Genomic DNA, 24,255 nt, shown 5'->3' with positions numbered 1-24,255 from the left:
AGGAGTGATGATCAATAACTCTGAAATACAAATATTTCATCAATGAAATTAAAGCAAATAAGCAGAACACAAATTCATTGAATAAATTAACTTTGAACTTAATTTTATCGACGATGATGTAAAAAAACATTTCTTTCTCGGCAATTTATTCGCTCATCGATTCCGAGCTTCGATAAAATACGCCGATTACAAATTTTCGATACTTAAAATAGAAAAAAAAATGTGGTGGAATCGGTTCAAACGTTCCGCGTGTAAGTCAATATTCTTCCACTCGGAGACACACGCGTATCCTCGACGACGCATAAAAACTCGATAAAACTTGAATAATCGTGAAAAATCGGACGGCTCGAATTTCACCCGAATGAAAGAAATTCACAAAGAAAGTACGAAGTCTCAGAAAATGAAAGTTTTCCTATCACCGCGCTGTCTTTCCCCCAACTTTTCCCGTCTCCGGTACTCTTACGCCCCTCCGGAAGCAGCTTTGGACGGCAGCGTAAAAAACTCACTGTCAATATTGCACAAAGTTCACAAATTGTGTCGAAAATTTGTTCAACCGAAATACAAACGTAAACAAATCTAAATTTCCTATCATTTTCAAATGGTATTTGTATACGAAGCTACGATGCGTTCTATGGGAATCTTTTTTTATTTTTCCCGAGGTGTGCACATTTGCCGCGTTTCGTAGTGGCCAGGTGGTGGGTTTGCCGCAGCGAGTACGAATCAAAAGCCAGAGAGCAAAAGTATAGGTCGCAAAATCGTCTTCTACGTCAACTACGTAACCGCCTTGAAGAAATATTCGCATGAGAAAAACTCCAATATTCTCCCTTTGACATTCATTTTCACTGGGTCGTGAAAATTACACGTACATTCATGAGGAATAAACCGTACGCGCATAAAATTCTAGTTATTCCAAAGGTGGCAACCAGTCAAACGAATGAGAAAAGTGTCAACACAATTATAATGTTTCAAATGTTATTCTTGTCTTCGTGTCGTTCCCCCACACTGAGTTTGTCGTCTGTGACTTATGACATTTTTCATATTCGTTTTATTATTCTCGTATGCATCTCTCCGTCATTTACGTTCTCTCAAGTCGCTCATCATTTGTAAAATACATTTCTTCCTATATTCCGATTTGCCATTAAATGTTTTCAAGCGCGATTTTTCGGTTTTTCATTTCTCACGTTTTATTTGAATGTTTTTTTTTTTTCACTTTACAAAATAATGACAGATTTGTAAATGTTTTTTTTTTTTTTAATATAATGTTTTTTAATTGTAAAATTTGTTCTGGATTGTTGTGTTGAAATTATTTACAGTTGGTTTCATTTTTTTTATGGAATATTTTTTACACTTTGAGTTGTACGATCAGGAAACGAGGGACCATCGATTTACTTGTCTCAAGCTTTTTTTGCCTGGGGAAATTTTTGAGGTTTTATATTCCTTCTTATCCAAATGATGGCTAAAAACGTGTATAAATACATGTTGAGAAAGCGACGAGATACCGTTCGATTGCTTAAATTTCTAAAAGTCCGAACTAATGCCAAACATCAATACGATTCGAAAGGTATTTTAATCTCTTCGCGTTTTATCGAAATCAGTATTTTTTCGTCTCAAAGATTAAGCTGCAGAGAATCATTCCCATTATTTTCTCATGTATTAAAGATTTTTAGCGATTGCAAACGAAAAAGCAATTAGAAGATAAAAATCGACAAAAAAATCACTATAAAAGTCTCGAATTTTCAGTCAAGCCATTTTTGTCCTAATAACGATTCGAAAACGCCGTGACCTCACGAAGCCGGCATATTCGCGTATCGTAGAGCGCCGCGGCAGGGCTCGCGGTGCGCTGGCCTTTTGATACTCGGCGTCGAGCCGCTACCGCGTCTCTTGGCATAACACGAAAAAATGAAATCATTACTTTCTCGCAGTCAATATGAATTCATAATGAAAAATCTATGTACACATTAATATTTATTTCCCATGAAAACCAGCAGTAAGTGGTTGAGAGGCTCGAGAGACACGTAGAACGTCGCGGCGACGAGTTTCCGGTATCACGAATCTTACTCTACTCTACTGCAGCGAGCATCCACCCCCGTATCGAAGCTTCGTCCGCATCGCGTTTATGAGCTCACCCACCACGTTCGACCCCCACCGGACCTCGGTGCCGCTACTCTCAGCTGTTTCCCTCCGGTTCTCTCCGAAATGTATATGCACACACTCGGTAAACCGGTGTTCGCATGTGTGCATTGTTGAGCTCCCAAAGATCGATAAGTTTTCGCGCACCGAAAAAGAGCCCAGATGCGGACCTTCGGGTTACTGATCTCGACACTCATTGCTTTTTCTCATCGCTCACGTTTCTCATGAATAAACTGCAATTGAGATGTCTACTGATGAGTAATGCGCGCGCGCTCGCGTGTGTTTGTCTTTCGATGTTGAATTTTATTTTTTATTGACATATTTTTCTCTGATTTGAATTGCTCTTTTTTTGGTGACTTTTCTTTTACACTCTCGTTTTTTCTTTTAAGGAGTTTCGGTACAGGCGATACAATGTTGCCATGCTAAACCATGCTAAAAGCATAAAAAATTTCAAAAAGTTCAGAATTTTATAAAATTTGGTGAACATATTCTTTAGTGCCAAATTTGACAATACAAATTTTTTAAGATTTTTCTTCTACACAGTTATCGAGTAATTGATCACTAAAGTTGACGTGTATAAGCATAGCGTTTCCATATATATAGGTATACATTCCGGGCATAAGAAATCTGCTTTAATGCGTAATTACTCGATAACGAAGTAGAAGAAAATTTTGAAAAAATTTGTGTTTTCGCACTTGATGTTGAAGAAAATTATCACCAAATTTGATCAATTTCTTAATATTTAGACTTTTGTACCGAAACTCCTTAATACTTGGTGTCGAGCCGCTACCGCGTCTCTTGATATAAGTATAAATAATTTGAGTATATTTTTTTTTTTTTTTTTATTGTCCCCCTGCGTCGAGGCTATTTGCCTATTACAGGGTCGGCCCGGGTCAGTAGCCTGTCCCCCCCCTGGGGGTCTGGTCCGGATCAGTAACCAGGCCCCCATGCGGCCACACCCGACTTTCCCCCTCTGTAGTGCATTTGCCATGGCACTCGATTCCATGGGCACAGGGAAATTGCGGAAAACCTGTGCCACTATAGCCGGCCCTGGGATCGCTTCACGGTATCGGAGCTACGTCGCGCCTTGTCGCGGGAATGTAAATATGAACTACAGTCATATATGCATGTGTCACACAGGTAAAGGTACCTGTGTGTGACCCATACATACGTCTGAAGCTACGTCACGTTCATATTTTAATTCTCGCGAAAAGAATTTGAGTATATAATTTATTATAATTTAACAAAATGACATGCCAATATTACTCCCACGACGAATCGGTTTATTCGAAGAAATTATAGTCTCGGGGAGAACCTGGGGTCGGCAGACGACAGGGCTGTCGATGCACTTGTGTCCCGACGCTACCGAGTCTCTTTATATACTTTTCACAAAACACTCATTCTCATCTGTAACTGTAGACAGGATTTATTTACTTTTTTGGCGATTAGCATATGGAATGTAACAAGAGCGACAATAAGGCAATACATATCTCGAGCTGGAATTGTACGACGCTGAAGTTTATGCAACGTTGGAGTCCAACGAAATGAACGAAAAAAACATTTGTAATTCACCAATTTTTTACGTAACTAAGTATCAGTGGAGATTGAAAAACTACGAATTGCGGAATTCGACAGGAAATGAAATTGGAGAATTAGTCGAATTATTGGAGGGGTTTTTTTGGTAATTCCGTTGGACTCCAACGTTGCAAACTTCAGCGTCATTGGAATTGTTGGGTAGGTCTGAAACGTCTTTCGATGTGTGCGGAATCGTTGAGTCGGTTTGGAGCACTTTCGCATGCGTGTGCGATATTTTGTCGCATCGGCGTACACTCGCGTCGGCGTTTAGTCGCTCGGCGTTTTGGAATCGGCATTTCGTCGTGTCACCTTTTCTCGCCAAACATCACAGTCAGTCGTCTTTCCACCGTGTTGAGCTCCAGCTCTGAATCCAAACATCGAGAAAATTGGTCTCGTGTTTTTTCAAACGTTCTTTTATATTCCCTTACAAATTTCATCCGCATGCTAATATATTTCGTACAATTGAGAACAATTCCACTCGGCACAAAATTTACGGAGCCTCGGGTATAGAGACGTCGCGACGCTTCGTTATAGTCCCGCTGGAAAAATTGCTGCGTTACCTCATGTGCTTCGATTTCTGAAATATAGGCGGATGCACATTCGAGTGTGCTCTACCGGAAGCATTTTCGCACGTTCGTTGGACCGGAAGCTGAGTGTTTTCGAACGGAAAGATTTCTTGCGAAAGGGAGGAAGAGGCGCGAACTGATGCGAGTGGAAAATAATTCGCCCTTGCAGTTTGACATCATTTTCAACGAATGCTTCGTACAAGTCTGTACGAGAGAGGCGCGCGCTAAATATTTTGGCCTTATTTATTGCGCCATTTCTTTATCCTTCGTCGAATTCCTTGTTCTCTTATGATGCTCCTCGATGTCATGCATGAAAGATTTCCCGTTGTTGCCGAGTGTACCGATAAATAGTAAAATAGTCGCATGATGATCGAATTATAGAAAATGAGCCAAAGGAAAGTGAGCATCTCTCTGCACTTCTTTACACTTTGATGAATTTTTTTCTTTTTATTATTTGAGGTTAAAAATGTGCGCGCGAGTATGATAAATATTTATCAAGATTATTTATCTCCGTGATATTCGTTTTCGTTTCGGGTGCGTTTGTGTGAAAACCGACGACGGGCTCTCCGCGTCTATTTTTCAAATCTCCCTCGTTTCGGCCAGCGAGGACGCAAGAATTTCTAAAAATGAATAATCTCCAGTTGAAATTTTTGAAATTTCACCATTCCTTATTTTTCTTCCTCTTCTTTTCGTCCGGTTCTTTGAGTATTACGCAACTGTGACATGTACTCGAAATAGTAATGCGTGGGGCGACGTCGAGACTCGAGTGTCCGCATTCTTCATTCTTCTCTAACTTTGTACCGCAATTTATGCAGTCAAAAGCTTTTCGCTTAATTGCGAGTATTCTCGCAATTGACAAACGGAAGAGATTGGATTTTTAATAATGGAGTTGCGGTATCGTTAACGAAGCTTATTTCAAATATTGTCAGCGCAAATGATGTAGACGAACGAAACTCTGTTATGAGAGTTAACAAAATCAAGCTCGCGTTATCGGAGCCGCGAAGGATCGTAAAAAATTCCACTTAAAAGCTAGGTTTTCGTAGACCGAATAACGCATCGCTCAATTTTACACTATGTAAAAAAACATATAAAAATGCATGCTTATGATATAGATTTCGTAAAAAGTAAACGAGAAACGTCAATATTTATTCATAAAAGTGCAATGTAAATTTTATAATTCAATTTTAAAAATCGTCCTTTTTCATATGTTTTTCAAATGTCTAAAACGCCATCCGCCATATTCGATTCAAACGTGACGTCACTCCGATAGATTCTTATGGTGCGCTCTGTGTTATTTCGAAATTTTACAAGTTATTATGCACGTTTGTGAACTTTTATCATTAATTTGATGAAAATCGCATCATGGAAGACGCGGTTTTGTGAAAGCAAAAAGTACAAATCTACCAATGATAAATATGTTGATGGTGGCGATGAATCCACAATTTTTGTGGCATTTTTACACTTTTATTATCGCATTCAGGCACGAGACACCAATGATATACTATTATAACTCATTAGACCTCCTAATAAGCACGGTAGAGCCCCCAAGGGGAAGAGTATTTCCGAGAATTCGGGTACCCCCACCAGGCGCGCGCTCAACGCTCACTGACACTCTCTGTCTCTCTCGCTCTTTTTAGCATGCGAACTTCCTAATAAGCACGCTTGAACAAATAAGAATTTTTTCACGGTAAGTAAATATGTAAAATATCTATCGATTGGATGTATAGAAACCGTTGTGTGCAATACATACCACAAAATTGTTTTGTATGATGCACATAGTATTACATTGTATTGATAGGGTATACATATGACATATGTCTTCACAATAGCAATCGAATGAAGTGACAAATATTACAGTATGGCAGAAACAGTGAAAAGACGTAAGAGCTCCGACTGTGGCATACAAGTCGAAGAAAGTACTAGGGTACAATCTGTATCTCAAAGCGTACCTGTACTTTATTCTACAAAAGAACCGACCGTAATGAAACGTAATCGATACACGTTTGAGGAAAAGAAGAAAATCTTGGAGGAGTCCAAAAAATCAACGTCGCAAGAAATATGTGCCAAGTACGCATTGAATGATAGCATTCTCCGTAGATGGAAATCGAACCAGAATGTTATCGAGAATGCCGCCAAATCGAGCAACACCAAAATATTGAAAAAAATAAATAAATCAAACGATCTTGATGCGAAATTGTTTACGTGGCTTGCCGATTGTCGCCGCAAAGGCATTCCCGTTTCTGGGCCAATGTTGTGTCAACAAGCACTGGTCATTAACTCCAGGGTTGGCGGATCAAACAGCTTCAAAGCTAGTCATGGATGGTTGGCAAAATGGAAGAAACGAAACCCCGTGAAAAATTTAAAAATCACAGGTAAGTAAAATCGATGATCTGAAAAACATTAATGAAAGGTTCAAATGCAGCATGAAGTGTGCCACACACATACACACTAGAGTGCTTGACAAAAATATTTGATTTTTTTTCTCACTCTTACCCCCTCAGATTTTAGTATTCGATACAAAAAAATCGTATCAAAAAATGAGCCCTCTAACTAATTTCTTAGAGATAGCTAATCTCACTTGAATTTCCCGTTTAATTAACATGGGGAAATTTTACTTTTAGGCAAAAGTGAAAATACTCGTAAGCTACTTAAAATTTTTGCGATTTATGCATAATACATTGAAACTTATTCTTTAAGCTTTCCAAAACCTTACGATAGAACATAATTATCAACTACTATACAATAGGCATTACAGCCACTGGAAAAGTAAAATTTTTTTGACTAATAATGAATTATGTATTTTTCTTTGTTTTTTCTACTCAATTGAATTCTCGACGTTTTTTTTTTCATTTTGTATTGAAAAGATATCGATACGTACCAAAACTTATATAAGAGTAGCTCACGAGTGTTTTCACTTTTGCCGAAAAGTAAGATTTCCCCAAGTTATTTAAACGGGTAATTCAAGTGAGATTAGCGACCTCTAAGAAATAAGTTGGAGGGCTCATTTTTTCACACGATTCTTTTTTCATCGAATACTAAAATCGTAAGAGCGTGAATAAAGAGGGGGTAAGAGCGAGAAAAAAAATCAATTTTTTTTAAATGAAGCACCCTAATACACACATGCGCAGAAAACAAAAAACAATTTAAATTTTTTTCTTCCCAACTCCATAAAATCAGCGCACGCTAATTCGAAACTTTCCCATATTATTATGCGTTTTGAAGGGGAGAAACTATCAGCCGATGAGGAAACAGCTAATCGGTACAAACAAAAATTTTCCGAATTAGTAGCTGAAAAAGAACTTAAAAGAGCTCAAGTTTTTAACATGGATGAGACTGGATTAATGTACAAAAGTACACCGAAAAGAACCTTTGTCCCAGCAGATGAGACACAAGCTTCAGGTGGCAAAAAGCAATTAGAGCGAATCACCATAGCAACATGTTGCAATGCTGATGGTTCCTTCAAACTGCCACTGATCTTCATCGGAAAATCTAAAAACCCACATTGTCTGAGAAACATTGACAAAAACAAATTGCCTGTATGGTACCGTAATCAGACAAACGCATGGATGAACCTGGAAATTTTCGAGGAATGGTTTAAGGACATTTTTGTCCCTAAAGTTGAAATTTTCCTTAGTTCAAAAAACTTGCCAAAGACAGCGATACTTCTGGTGGACAATTGTCGATCACATCGATATATCAAGGTCAACGACATCGAAATCCACTTTTTTCCTCCAAACGTCACCTCTCTTATCCAACCTATGGATCAGGGCATCATACAAACAGTAAAACTACATTACGAAATCAACCTCGTGAATGCAGTCATCGAAGCTCAGGATGAAAATGTTCGGTTGATCGAGTTTTTGAAGAAAGTCGACTTGTACAAAGTCATTATCTGGGTTGCTGATTCTTGGGAAAAAGTTAAATCCAGTACAATTGATAGATGCTGGAATAATATATGGCCGAAAGAATTGAAAGATGCGTCAACTCAAACCGATCAGAGCTCACTGACTTTGGATAATCTTGATATTTCCGTGGGTACTGAAGTGACTTTCACTCCATTGTCTGCAGACGACCGTGATGTGAATGATTTACTCAATTGCTTGAAAAAAGTCAGAGGATATGAAGAGGCCGATGCAGCAACAATATTGGAGTGGGTTCGGAAAACTGAAAAAAGTATGTTTTGTTCTTCATTTAATTTTTTTTCATGCTGGCCATGAGCTGTGCTCGTTATGCTATTACTCGGCGTTTAATGATGCATTTTTATACATATAGAATTGAATAAGTTTTTTTTAAATATTGATTGCACATTCTTTGTTTTATGTATTTAGAAGACGACATCGCAGAATTCCATTCGTCTGAGGTTCCATCTTCAATGGGAGAATTCGGCTCTATTGAAAACTATTCACCTCCAGTTGATCACGTCATGAATCAAAATGACTGTCAAATGAACGAAAATACTAATTTTAATTATTTGTCAGAATCTTTGGAAATTTTGTACGAAAGTTTTTAAATAATAAGAAGCATTAAAAACGATCATACACATTGTGTATTCATCTCATTTTAGTCTTTAGCTAGGCGTGCTTATTGAGAGGTCCACGTGCGAATTCACTAGAGCGCGACTCGAGCTCGGAATTTGAGTCGGAGTGGGGGAAGTGCTCGAGCGAAAAACTGGGGAAGCGTGCTTATTGCGGGCGTGCTTATTGGGAGGTTGGACTGTATATTCACAAATCTTGTTACTTGGTCTTTCGCAATCGTATTGTTTACTAACGGAGTGACGTCACAAACCGAAGCAACATGGCGGCTAGCGTTTCCGCGCGAAAATTCAAAACAATAAATGAAAAATAGTTTTTAAGACACTTTTCGGTGTTAGAAAATTTAAATAAAAATTCCACTGGTTTATTACGATCTCAGGATTATTTTGAAACAGTATTCAAAAAAAAAGCTGTAATACGATATTGTGGAGGGGGAAAAAACGACTGAAAAACTGACGAGAGGAAAGAGCGATCCGCGGCAAAGCGAGCATCGAATTTCGTGAAAATGTCGCGATGTATTGATGCGCCAAACATTCCTATGCATGAAAAGCGTCCGGTTGTTCCTCAGGGACGTTTCCCCAAGAGCGAATTACATAACGCTTCGATGTGATCTGCTTCATTAGGGGATTCGAAAGCCAAATTAATGGTCTCATAATCTCGTGGAATGGATCTTTAAGACTTTGACCTTGAAGCCAATGTTGATACGCGTGACATTGATTGTGTAACGGGGAAAAAAGTTGACCGAAGGGCGTCCGAATCTCTGTCTCCGAGTTTATCTTGGAAAAATTGTGTCAGAAAAAGTACAGTCGAAAGCGACCCGAAAATAGAATCGAGTTTTTTTAACATCTGGGGCCATACTTAGGGATCGAATAATGTTTTTCTATCCTGCCACGTGTGCCAGTCCATTGGCATAGGAATAATGAAAATAATTGTTTTTTCAGCCCTCCGGGCGGAAAGTGGCAACTTTCGGCCCGCTGTGCGGGCCGAAGTTGCCGCATTCCGCCTGCGTCGGACAGAAAAATCGTATACACTCCACGGGAGTGAAATTAGACCACCTCAAACCGCGTGCTTATCACCCTCGCCTTCGGCTCGGGTGACAATTCTGCCCGCGGTTTGAAGTAGTCTATTTTCCCTCCCTAGGTGTGTAATATACTATTCTTCTTCATACCTCGGTCGAAAGTACGCACTTTCGACCCCGATTTCAGGGCCGAAAGTTCAACATTCCTGCATTGGTAAAAAAAAACACGCTCGCTGTGACAGCGGGCGCAAAAATTTTTCTCTGCACACCTCAGTCGAAAGATAACATTTCTGCGCTGTCAAAACTGCACGCGCTTCATTTGTCTCGGCGGGAGCAAAAACTTTTTTCTGCATTCCGAAAGGTTTGACGTAATTATTTTTTTTACTTTTGACGTTCGACGTAATTATTTTTTTTACTTTTGACGTTTGACGTTTGAACCGATATTGCTTACGTGTTTTTTGAAAGGTTGTGTCTAGTCATCTGCAAACCGTACGAATAAGGTTATGTTATTCATTCGGAAATATGTTATGGAAATGCCATATTATTTCCAAGCACTATTATCAAAACAGTACAAATCCGAACGAATAACATACATTTATCCTTCCAGATAAAATCAATGTGAAAGCCAAAAATAAAGTGACCAGGCTGATAAAATGAATATAGTCGTTCGGAATAATGATCTATTTTCAGGTTCATAGGAATGCAAATATTCATATTAATTATCTTTGCTAATATCTTGTTTTTTTTTATGCCTGTCCCCCCGACCAGCAGCACTCGCTTCGCTCGTGCAGCAAATGTCGGGGGCAGGCATCAAAACATCTTCTATCGATAGATGCGTATTTCGGAAGAAACGTACTTTCGACCGGCTATGAAGAAAAATAGTATACACCACACGGGCAGAAGTTTGATAGCCCTGAACTGCGCGTCAAACTTTCTGCCCTTGTGGTGTAATATACTATTGATATGATTCAATATTCTTCTCTTCTCAATTTTCCACAAGCTTGAGAATCATTATTGGAAACGTTTGAATGCACTCGGAAGTTTTGGACATTACTTTTTTCTGAACGACGTGAATTATTTGCGAATTATCAAGTCTTCTTGGTTCTTGCGAAAGTTGGATCTTGAATAAAATTTTTTTCACAGAAAAAATAATAATGCTTTCAGGAAAAAGTTTGGACTGACGACATTTTCTAAACTTTGTTCAAGGATTTTTTTATCGAAAAGTGGAACCTGATGAAGGGCCATTTTGCCACTTTCCAGATACGAGGAATGAAAGAAAAACTGTTTTATACTCTACAAAATTAGTTTAATTAGCTTCACAGGTCAATGCTTCATGAAACAATTCTCGTAGCTGCAATTAGGAGTCAAAGTAAGGGCTATGAACAGTGTAAGCGTTGGAATTTCAGGTGTTTTTTCTTTCTTTTATAAATAAAAAGTGGTTGGATGGATATACATAAAACTTTGTACACGCATATTTTACGACATACTCGGATATACTGAATTTTTTTTTCAATTTTATTAAAATTTTTAAACTTGAAATTAAAGTATTTTAAAGTTATTACAGTAAATTTAAATAATATGTTTGTTTTTGTGTATATTTTTTTACAATAGCGTGTTGAAAATGGCACTTTTCAACACACTGAAATTGCATTTTGTAGGGAAAGCGTTAGTTTTCAGCCCGACTTATTAACCATTTTTGAATAACTTTTTTGTTTTCCTTTTATAAACAATTTTCTACTGAGAAATCCAAAAAAAATTGTGATTTTTTTCTTCAAACGGTCGCCATTTTTTTCTAAACAACATTTTGAAAATCCCCTGCGTCATGAGATAGCTAACAGCATATATTTTGAGAATCTTTTTGGTTTTTTGTCCTAAGATGTTCCCCATTTTTGAGATTTACTGTCAACGCTGATTCAAGGGGTGCCATTTTCAACACACCATTGTACAAAAAATACGATGAAAAAAATAAAAAAATAAAAAATTTTCCAGTACTCGTAAAAGATGTGTACAAGATTTTACCATTCAACCAATTTTTATTTACAAAATAAACAAAAAACACCTCAAATTCCAACGTTTACACTGTTCATAACCCTTAATTGGAGTGCAAATATTTTCGCGCAAACTTTTATAATAAGCTTAACACTGAAACAACAAGATGAGTCATTCCGCCCAAGACCTTGGCCAACTCTCGGATTCTCCAAAAAAAAAAAGGACAAACAAAGAGAAAGAAAAACGAAATCTTAGACGGTCCTAAATTGCCCGAGATTGGGTTGAGTTAAGTGGCAAATAATTCATGAGATTCGGTCGACGATTCACAAGCTTCGGATGTAAAGGATCAGAAGGTGAGGGCGGAGGAGAAAAGGACTGAGTTTGTGGAGCGGATTGGAGGCAGAGTTGGCGAGTGTCATCGCTCCCTTTAATCTCACGACTGTACGTGCTCCACAAAGAAATAATTCGTGTGTTACGTACACCGAGGCGTATAAATTGCCGTTACGAAATTCGGTGTCTCCTAAAGACACGGAGAATTAAATCGAAGATTAAATAGAATGAACGATTTTGTTTTTCTCAGCGTGGACTGCAATCAAATTCTGATATTTTCTTCAGGGTGTAATTCTGTAGGAAAAAGTTTTCGTATCTGTTCTTCGACACGACTAAATTCCGATGAATTATTCATTCTCAAACGAGGCCAAATCCACAGACACTGATCTAGTTTCACGAGCAATTCACTCCAAGGCTCACGACTCATCATTATCTCCTCGTTTGGAAAACGCCTTAGGCAGTGGTTGGGTTCAGGGGGTCGGAAAAATCGATTATTGTCTATTTAGCGCGAGAGATAACGTGGCAGGTTCTCTCATATTTACAGACTCCGGTGGGGATAAGGAGTCATTGAATTAATTTAATTTTTAATCAAGATTCTCTCTTATAAGCCCGAGTGAAATTTGGCCGCAAAATTGTCTGTGCGATTGTAATTAGTCGATTCGTACCCCAAGAGGCTTACTTTAAATGATTGTGTAACGTTTAAATTGCAAATATTTTCCCCCGGTCGTAGAATTCGAGCGGGAAAATGAGACGTCCGGAGGGAAGAAACATAAAACTCATTTACTGAAATTCCTTAAGTGTTCTTTTTTCTTTTCTCCCAACGCTCATAACGCTTCCACGCATCGCCAATGTTTTTTCAATGAAAATAAATTTTACAGCTTCCAGAACGAGGCGCAACATTCGTAATTACTGAATTATTCGATGATATTTAAAAAAATAGCGAAACAGGTTTTTCACGTTACTGTCGGTTGTGAGGAAACTTCTCGATTCCAATTAAACTGTCAAAAATAAAATCGGGTGGAGTAAGGCATGGTGAGACGGTCTCAGCCCTGTTTCCCAAGTCGATAAATTCTAGCTGAGCTTGTAAACGTTACGAAATTCTCTCTCGTTATCCTTTGTCCTACTGTACACATGTTTCTCCCTGTAGAATCCATAGTGCTCGGTGGGCAGGACCTTCCGACGGTAAATTAGCTGAATCCTGAGGCGTCCGAGGCACGAGTAACGTTCGACGTTCCTTTCGGACGAATTAGCAAACAATATGCATCCGATACGTCCACACTCGTTCGAATGCCATGACTAGGAACTGATGCGAAGCAATCAGTTCCGCTCCACTTGCCGAGCATCGAAGAATCGCCAAATTCATTTCGGATCCCTCGACCTCGTGCAACGAAACGAATTTTAACAATGTTTAGATGGAAAAAAAAATGACGCTGAAGTTTCCAACGTTGGAGTCCGACGAAATGATCGAAAAAAACTCTCTAATAATTCCACCAGTAATTCTCCTATTTTGTTCCCTGCCAAATTTGCGATTCGTAGTTATTCAAGCTGCGCCAACGATTCGTGAAATAAAAAATTGGTGAATTACAAACGTTTTTTTCGTTCATTTCGTTGGACTCCAACGTTGGAAACTTCAGCGTCGTAAAAAAAATTATTTAAGTAACTACAATTGCTCTGTGGAATAAACGAGTCGGTCCTTTCTCGGATTTGATTTTACATGCCTCGCATCACACACTGGGACTGACACGTGTGAGTAATTTTAAGCCCTCGAACGTGGCGCTGTAATTCTCTAAATTCACGGACGATGACAATCCGAATTGTTCTTTGAAGTTGCGATGTCACAGTCGCTGGGTCACAAAAAATCTCATTTTATTTATCGAATCACAATAATATAGATAAATGGATAACATTTGAATGAAAATGACAAGTTTTTGTCGCACCTTTCGCGTTGTTTTGCAGATTAAATAATCTAACGGATGCTATGACTCTCCTTTATTTTTTTATTCAAATTTGAATTGTGAAATAAGAAATAACGTGATAAATCGATCGGTGTGAGATGAAATTTCGTCACAAGCGTTTTTAATGAGAAATTTCAACAGTTCACGAAAATAACGAACGCAGAATTGAGGGTAAATCGAAGAAAGTGTCACCCAAAGAAATCTTGGGGCAGGCGAGAGTAAATTAAGGATTATTCAACGAAAGGGACACAAATCATTTGAAAACTCACCGATAGTCGTGTATATTGTTCCGCAGTAAAACACAGCGTTCCAGAAAGTCCATATTTTGTCACCTTGGTCCATGATCCCTTGCTTGAAATGGGTCCACAGTCTTCTCTCGTAATCCATCAATTGATTCCTAGCTCGGCCTTTCCAATGCTCCGGCTGATCGAAAAGGGTCTTGTCATCGCAGTATTCGCGTATCACGCGTATCGTCTCGTTTCTGCTGAAAGTTAATCATTCGTCACAGTTAATTAAAAGTCTAAAACACCGTAATCATGCTGAAAAAAATTTAATTGATTTCTCTTCCACTCGAATGTTGAATATGCTTGAGAAATTTATCTTGACGTTTCAATTTATTTATTAATTTATTTATTTTCTGGTGATATTATTCAGAAAAACAGGAAATAATCTGATTTGTGTAATACAGAAGTGGGGAAGCTTGAAGAAATTATTCGTTAGTGAACCTAGGAAAAAAATTTCTTCATCAAACGAAATACCACTTCTTTGAACGAAAATATGGCCAATTATTTGCTTTCTCGAACGAGCGAATTGAATCATTCGACGTTCCAACACAAAGCAGTGAAATCCTCCACGTTTTTGTTCAACCGAGAGGGGATATTGTTTTAAGGAGGGTGGACGATACAATCTTGCCATGCTAAACCATGTTGAAAATATTAAGAATTTCATAAAATTTGGTAAATGTATTATTTAAAAATATATAAGACAATATACATTTATTTATATTTTTCTACCACATAGCTCTCGAGTAATCGAACATTAAAGTTCACCTGTATAAGCATAGAGTTTACATGTATACAGTTATACATCTCGTAAAACTTCGATTTAGCACTCAATTATGCGATAACCATGTGGTAAAAAAATTTGAAAAAAATTGTATTTGTGTACTTGATACCAAAGAATGTTATCACGAAATTTGATCAAATTCATGAGACTGAAGTTTGCAACGTTGGAGTCCAACGAAATGATCTAAAAAAACTCTCGAATAATTCCAGAAAATTTCCAATTTTGTTTTCTGCCGAATTTGCAATTCGTTATTTTTCAACCCACATCAATGATTCGTCAAATAAATAAATGATTAATTATAAATCTTTTTCCGTTCATTTCGTTGGGCTCCAACGTTGCAAACTTCAGCGTCATTCAAATTCTGATTATTTTGATTTCGTGATCCACCCTCCTTAAAGCTTTTTCATCTCCCTGCGATTCGTTAAATTTCCGAGAGGTTTTTTTCCAAATGTTAAAGATGACGCTGAAGTTTCCAACGTTGGAGTCCAACGAAATGATCGAAAAAAACTCTCCAATAATTCCAATAATTCTCCTATTTTGTTCCCTGCCAAATTTGCGATTCGTAGTTTTTCAAGCTGCACCAACGATTCGTGAAATAAAAAATCGGTGAATTACAAACGTTTTTTTCGTTCATTTCGTTGGACTCCAACGTTGGAAACTTCAGCGTCGTATGTTAAAGGGTGTCTATGGCATCACTGACAAAGGTGTAAGTGCACAAGAGTTAGGAGAAAAGTACCTTCGCGTGTTTCGCAATCAGTTAAATCGCTGGTTTACAATTGCGCGAAGGTTAAATTCCGTATTTTCAGAGGGAAACGTCGCTGAGGCAATTAGGATCGATCGGAGTGATTTCATCACCACTAACGAAGGACAAATGAAATTTCATCGGCGACCATAATGAGTTAGATACGGATGAACGATCGTGTCACCCGAAAGGAAATCGTTCAGGCCGAAATGGTTTATTGGTGCATGCGTCCACCGCGCGACATAATGAACGATAAAACGATAAAGCGATAAGCTTCATAGTTTCAATTACAATCAATTTTTTCAAATAATAGCGTGCACACATTTCCACGTTTTCTATGACGCTGAAGTTTCCAACGTCGGAGTCCAACGAAATGATCGAAAAAAACTCTCCAATAATTCCAGTAATTCTCCTATTTTGTTCCCTGCCAAATTTGCGATTCGTAGTTTTTCAAGCTGCACTGATACTTAGTTACGTAAAAAATTGGTGAATTACAAACGTTTTTTTCGTTCATTTCGTTGGACTCCAACGTTGGAAACTTCAGCGTCGTCGTTTTCTTCCTGCCGGAGATCAATGGATGCGCACACAGAACGTGGATGAATGAGAAATTCGTGGCGTCGAGAAGTCGCTCGCGTGCAATTTTCCATTTCACGAGGGGAAAAGGAGGAGAAGAAAGTACAGTGGCCTTGCCCGAGTTGAATTATTCAGCCATGGACGAAATAATAATAAAAAAAAAAAAAAAAAAAAAAACACACACACACACACATTGAAACCCTCCGACCCGATTATTTTTTCCGTATTCTCACGTAACTATATCAATCGGAAAAAATTGAATAGGACGACGCCGGGTACGCTTGCAATGATGTTATGGAAATCGGTCAAGTGTCTTTAACAAAATGACGCTCCAGTTCGCGACGTTGGATTCCAACGAAAGGTATGAAAAAAAATATTGCTAATTCTCCAATTTTTAATTCCACGAGTCATTTGCGTAGGTTGAAAAACCACGAATTGCAAATTAAGGTAGATCGTGCCCGTAGGATCGTATTTTATGGGTGTTTACATTTCATGTGTTACCTTTCGACGACACAAATTTTGAATTGCTATTTTAATTGAAAAAAAATTGATGTTTTATTCAAATAGAATATATCGCTAAACGATTTTTGCGTGCTCGATGTCACCTGTCTTTCCGGATATCCAAACGAACTGCCTCTTCGTGTCTTCCCTCGAAGTAGATAAAGATAAAAGCTCCGGCGACGCTGTACAAAAGGACGATTGCGAAAAGAAATATGTGAGTGAACCATCTCCTGCTCCACGAACTGACCTACACAGACAAGTTTACGTTTATATATTTTTACGTTTTATCGAGATAAAAAAACGCGCGGATGCTCGAGGACGAATTTTTGTCGTACGTTTGTCCAGATATATCGTCAAATCGAAAACCAAAAAACAGGATGAGACTGAAGTTTGAAACGTTGGAGTCCAACGAAATGAACGAAAAAAACGTTTGTAATTCACCAATTTTTTATTTCACGAATCGTTGGTGCAGCTTGTAAAACTACGAATCGGAAATTTGGCAGGGAACAAAATAGGAGAATTACTGGAATTATTCGAGAGTTTTTTTCGATCATTTCGTTGGACTCCAGCGTTGGAAACTTCAGCGTCTTCCAGTAATTCTTCAATTTCGTTTCCTGCTGAATCTGCAGTTTGAAGTGTTTTTCAAGCTGCACCGATACTTCGTGAAATAAAAAATTGGCGAATTACAAATGTTTTTTTCGTTCATTTCGTTGGACTTCAACGTAGCAAGCTTGAGCGTCGTAAAACAGGAATCTCGATGTTCAGCTTTGGATTTTCACTCGGTAAGCGTCAGAAGAATTTTATGCCATCACTTTACTATTTTTGCAAAACGTTTCATCTGATTTTTCCGAAAACACATTCCATGTCGAAGATAATGGAGCTTGATTCAGCAAGATATTTGAATTTCAAATGAAACAGAGACATTTTACATGTCACACAAACATTTGTGACTATAAAATCGTAACACTCCGAATAATCATAACTCGGCGACCTTTTCAGAGGCAGAAAAAGGGATTGAGAAAAAATGTCCAGTGAGTCGGAAAAGCTTATGAAAAGCAATAAAAAAAATGCATTGTCTGAGATCCATTAACTGTGTAGATTCATCGAAAATTGCTTAAATTTGAAAGCTTTGAGAAACAAAAATTTTTGGATTTCCAACCGTATTTTCTTAGTCACACTCATGGTCATTCATTTCTGACCCAAAATACGACGCTGAAGTTTGCAACGTCGGAGTCCAACGAAATGAAGGGAAAAAAAAACATTTGTAATTGAGCAATTTTTTTTTTCACGAAGTGCAGCTTGAAAAACTACGAATTGCCAATTCGGGAGGGAACGAAATTGGAGAATTACTGGAATTACTGGAAGCCTTTTTACATCATTTCATTCAACTCCAACGTTGCAAACTTCAGCGTCAAACCGAAAACACCGAGTTTTGTCAAATCATGAATTTTATAAAGAAAAAATAAAAGAAAACCGTTTTTGCATTTAATCCAATTTTTTCTCCGTAGGGTTCAATAGTTTTCTGGATAATTCACTTTTTTCAGTTCATCGCGATTGCAGAATTGTGAACAAAATTTATGACGCTGAAGTTTGCGACATCGGAGTCCAATGAAATGATCTAAAAAACCCTCCGATAATTCCAGTAATTCTCCAATTTCGTTCCCTGCCGAATTTGCGATTCGTAGATTTTCAATCTGCGCCGATATTTGGTGAAATAAAAAATTGGTAAGTTACAAATTTATTTTTCGTTCATTTCGTTGGACTCCAACGTTGCAAACATCAGCGTCGTAAAAATTTACCGCTTTTTAAATCTTGGAGAAAAAGGTTTTTCCAGTCGAGAGTATTCGTCAGATTTCCTCATTGATAAAATTCTATGCACTATTTTCTCGGGGGTTTCAAATGTAATTGATTATTCCAGTCAGTTCGTAACGTCAACTCGAGACTTCTGCGTATAAAAAAAAAAAAAAAAAATAATGGAAAAGAGAATCGAAAGAATGTAATTACCTTCTCGTAGAGCCAATATGCACTTTTCTCGCCCACGCTGAGCCCAGACTTGGTGAAATCTTTGATTCCTTTGAAGTGAGCAAACATAAATTCGCTTGCTTTGTTGGCGTAAATGACGTTCGGTTGGCCCGACACTGGAGTTAGAGGTATAGGCGTTTGTCCGTAAGGCGCGGACACGTACGCCATCGGGGTTTGGGGATATTGACCGTAGTTTCCGGGGACAGGAATCGTGATTTTTGGTCTTGGTGGCATTTTCCGGCCTCTTGGTGAATTCGACATTCTTGCGCAGAATATTAAATTCTCAAATAAACAGAAAGCGAGCGCTGAGAGGATCAAATAAGCCAATAAAGTGGGAGATTCAAAGTCTCACATGAAATGTGACCAAAGTTTACGCGAGAGAAATTCTCGCTCGAAAACAGTGTTGAGTCTTTTACGCGGCTCTTAATTTTTGTTTATATTTGTAAGTCTCTGTCTGGCTCTCTCGGCATTACCCGTTACGATATTTGTCTAATGCCCAGTCTCGTTTTGTCACGAAACCGCTTCGCGAAAATCATCGTAGAAAGCTTCGTTGTGCGTCGGGTTCCAAGAGTTTTTTGCGTGGGCTAAAAAAATCGGGATTTCGATCGCGTCGAAGCTCGAGCCCACATAATAATCTTCGAAAATACGAGGAATTTCTTGGCAAGGCTCTTTCTTCTCCTCCTTGTTCTCTCTGGTTATCAGAATTTTCTATCGGTTACAGAGACACACTTCCATCGTTTCGTGGTAAAACGTATGCGAAGCTGCCAACTTTGTTTTGTCAGGGAGATCAGATAAGTCGAGTCCTTTTTTACTGCTAAAGCCACTTTCGCGTTAAGCGAAATATTGTCATTCGTTATTTTCGTCTTCTGCTGGCAATTTCTGGCTAAACAAAAATTTATGTTCGATACCCGTCGAATGGAATTTAATTTTTGTAAATATTCTCAAGAATTACAAATAAATGGATTGCCTCCTTTATTGTCTTCTGTATTCAGCTCCCTCTTCTCTCCGTTATTGTTTTAATCTGCCGGTTATTTAACCTTCTTCCCTCTCTATTTTAAAACGCTTGCTTATTATAGTTTTCCACAAGTTCGATAAAATCTTTGTGCTTTCTTCCATGAATTACAACAGAATTCCGTTTGAGTTTACTGAAAGTCCCGTGTATAGCAGTGCTTTAGTTACGTGAATATCGTTTCTGCAGCGTTGGAGAAATAAAAGCTTTTGTTGAGAATTTTTTTCCTGTTCCCTTGTCCTGAATAACGCGACACGGCGCGCGGACAAGAGGCTACGTAAATGGACTATAATATAAGAGAGCGTTTTCCATTATTTTCTATACGTATTTCAAAGTTGATAATAGTGTTCATATTCTTCTTACACTTGAAATAAAAAACAATCGAAAAGTTTATGGATGTAGAGAACGAAACGAAGCACGAAATTTTATTCCAAGGATATTCGTCTTCTGCACACGTGACCTATGTTGAATAGTTTTGTTTTTATTTTGTGGAATTCTTGAAATCTGAGCACGAAAAATATGATGCCTCTACGAAGAGATTTTTAAGGGTCTTCCGTATATCTATTATTCGAAAAATCGTGCAAAAAATTCTTCCTTTGTTCGTGCTCGAAGCAGCTCAAATGGATGCACACGAGTATACAGGGGGGAGAGAATATACGAGAGTAGAGCACTTTGTCGAGGCGAAATATCGTGAAAAGAGATACGAGAAAACAGCCAAGGGTCACGCGGCTCACATAAATCTTCCGCTGTAAACGTCCTTTTTATCAAATATTTTATGTATATTTTTGTTTGTTCGAAACACAAAACTTTATCATTTGATGCGCCATTTATATTTGTTTATTTAAACACGCACGTATTCGGTGGTAAATACGGAAATATCACCACGAGAAATGCACGATAAAAGTTTAATTAAACGGCTTTATTCGCATTTGAGCGATAATATCTTTACATAAATTCGCAGATTCACAGATTATACGGTTGTTTTTAATTCCAGACACTAGTCCTTAACTTTTTTACTCTCAGATTGATTCTTTTATTTCACACTTCCTTGAGCGTTACACTTATTGTTTTCGTGTGTACTTTTTTCACGAGCACCACTCGAGGGTGAAAATCTCGCCGGCCTGTCGGGCCAGTGTCGCGGCGTCGACTGAGCGCTGATCGTCGCGACATCAAAGAAACCGACCATGTCCGCTGGGGGCGCTTTCCGCATGTTTTCGAAAGCTCAAGCATTTCATCCCCGTCGAAGAAAGCTCACGTATTAACAAGCACAAGAAAAGCGAACGAGGCTACAACCCACACACGGTTTTAACACAGCTCGAATTCGTCCTCTACCTCTGATATTGTGTTTTCGGTCACGTGGCATCCCCGGGTGCCGCGGTCTCCTCGGCCTGTAATTTCGATCGAGTTCCCGCCAAATTGCGTCGGGCAGTACCGAGAGGAGGGGGAAACGGGATGGCGAAAAACGATCACCAACACTTGACACAGTAAACTTGATCCTTTGTCGGTTTTGTAACTGCTTTCGCATATGTGTTCAGAGAAAATCAAACGAATTCTTCTTCAATTTTTGGATGTTTCGTTTTTTCAATCAGCGTAAAAAAGTAATCATATTGACTTTGTCGTCGCCGACGAGTTGTTGACACTCGATGTTGAACGATCGTATACGCCGCGCCCATTATTTTGTTGAGGTTTTATTGAAGCTTGACCCTCCGATATTCGAGATCCGGACTTCGATTAGTTGAAATTATGTTCTAGTGCTTAACATTTCGCGGGTTTTCGAACATCACGTATAAGCACGCGAGGCATGAATCAAGAAAGTTTTTTATGCCAAATCAGAGAATAATGGAAAGCGTTTTCGAACCGTGCAATTCAGTAAACGGTTAAGACCGCACTGCTTGGCTATCCCTGCATGACAAATGAAAATTGGGGCCGGAACACGGGAAGAAACTGTCAAAATCTCATGTAGCTTTTGAGACGCCCTATAATTGCAATAAATCCTTGCATTCCGGGCGAATATTCAATCCGAATAGGAGTGTAACCGGAAGTCAGCAATTCATGAAGAACAAAGAGCCCGTGAATTTCCATCAAACGATGGAACGCGTCACGAACAAATTCGTTTGAAAACTTTTAATGAAATAAACTCGTGTGGAGATCAAAAGAGATTTTCTCGTTTCCGATCACGCGTCGATGAACCAATCGAACTGAAAGTTTTACAATTAAATCGATTAAATTTAATTTTTTTATTTTCGTTTGACTGTGCGATGTTGAGAAATTTGAGAAATATCAAGTGTTACTGCTGTTGACATTTTCGTTTTCAACTGTAATAATGAATCATCAAAATTGCGGATGTTTCGTCGTTTAAAACATTTCGTACCGGAAGTAAGCGATCGTACGAAATGAAAATGTTTTAACGAAGAGCCGCAAATAATGTGTTGCGTTCGAAATAATTTCTAGGTTATTTTCAGAGATATTGTAGAGTTCGATGTAGCGGTGTATAAATCTCTCTGAACCTCATTTTACTCTGCAGTAAACCAAGTCAAGTAGTAAAAGTCGAATATGCTCAGACATTAACTCCCCATACATTTTATAGCTCGAATAGTGTGCAAGCGGCAAACCTAACCTAATCATAACTTGTTTCATCGCTATGACGCGCGAAATAAACGCAAAGGCAAAGGAAAACCGAGAAAAAAGAATTCGGTCATGTAACTATTTCGATAAAGCTGTAATGATGAGTCGCCTCACACGGCTCCGGAGGATTTCATCTGAAGAGAGCGAGAGACGAGTTTAGACGCAAATTTCTTGAAATAGCTTTCACTCCAAGCGGCGCTTCACGTCGTCGAGCGAATACTGGACAAAAAATGGCTGTCGTGGGGCGGCACGTTTTCGAGGAACGAAAAACTTGGTCGCGTTCACGTAACTCAAGAAAAAAATAAACATAAATCAATTTGGAAAAATACAGCGGGAGGTATTTTCATAAACAGACGCCCATGAAAGACTCAATTAGCTAAAATAATCGAATTGGAATGAGATACTGATTCTTCTTTTTTTCACGAACGTCCAATATTTTCTTCATACTTTCCCACTTAAAATGCTTCAAATTACTCGAGACGCGATATACGTTCAACAAAAATAAACAACACTCGATGAATCAACGGGGCTTCGATCGATATCGCAATTAACATCGAGCACTCTCTTTCGTTTCCGGAAATTTGCTAGTAATTGATGGAGACAGGTTCATTGGCACGTCGCACACGGTTTTCTGCCTCCGAAACTAAATCTGTCGTGCACGTGTGCATATATGTGTTGCTTATATTTATAAATATATATTTTGCTCATCCGTGATTCAGAGTTCCTTAGTTTCGCGTGAAATATTATACATTAATCGACCCTAGGAACGATTATAAACTGGCAAGTCACCGGGTGAATAAATTTTGTGACTAAAGCTTGAAGGAGCATCGTGTTTGAGAAAAATAAAACGAAAATAGTCATTTTTCTAACTAATCGCCTCTGTGTCAGAGCTTTTTTAAATTCGTATGTTTTTCAAGTTGACAACGATTTACGTTAAGATGAAAATTCTAGCCCGTCAAAATTTCAGCACTCGGTGGTTCGCGAAGAATAAAAATTTTTCACAACTCTTCTAATAAAATAATCATTTTTTTTCGGACAAAGCGCTTTTGTGCTTCAAAAATTTCACACTTTTTCGTTCCGTTTTGATGGTTATCCCTCTATACTTTGTACAGGAAGGATATTTGGAAAAATGTTCGTTTCATCCATTGATGAAATGATCGCGACCGGAAGAACAGCAGGATTTAAAAAAGTCTAAGAAATATTATCATCGAATTCATCATTCGTTCGAGCCTTTTCACAACTGAGTCAGTGAAATTGTTTACGAAGCTTCGGAGGCTTTCGATAAACCCTTTCGAAGAAATTGAACTCTCGACTCATGGGCGAGGTCGCGAAAGGAGTGTCGCGAAATCGAGCTTTTTTTTGAAGTTTTGAATCTACTGGTCCATTCGTTAACAAAGGTCGAAGTGATTCGAACGTCGTTTCAAATCTCTCCGCGTCATCAATTTCGTCATAAAAAGTTTTTTTTTACCAAATTGCTTCTCCAAATTGTCGCAAGTCCGGGAATCTCCGGAAATGGCAAAAAAAGAAAAATCGAAACGATTCATTGTGAATAGTATAAATATAATGACAAAATTGATGAGACCGATTGAAAAATGGGAGAAAGGAGAGACGATTTAGACAATC

At 38.4% G+C, this 24,255-nt stretch overlaps 1 protein-coding gene across 1 annotated transcript; it reads left to right on the top strand.

The window, feature by feature from the left end:
- Positions 1-6,129: 6,129 nt before the first annotated feature.
- Positions 6,130-8,938, top strand: LOC122405696 (jerky protein homolog-like). Its single transcript, XM_043410589.1, has 3 exons — positions 6,130-6,643; positions 7,494-8,444; positions 8,600-8,938. The coding sequence occupies exons 1-3, from the start codon at positions 6,130-6,132 to the stop codon at positions 8,779-8,781; spliced, it is 1,647 nt and encodes a 548-aa protein (XP_043266524.1). The 3' UTR covers positions 8,782-8,938.
- Positions 8,939-24,255: the final 15,317 nt, after the last annotated feature.

This window comes from Venturia canescens, chromosome 2 (genome assembly GCF_019457755.1).
Source record: "Venturia canescens isolate UGA chromosome 2, ASM1945775v1, whole genome shotgun sequence".
NCBI lineage: Eukaryota > Metazoa > Arthropoda > Insecta > Hymenoptera > Ichneumonidae > Venturia > Venturia canescens.
This window is presented reverse-complemented; position numbering and strand designations above follow the sequence as displayed.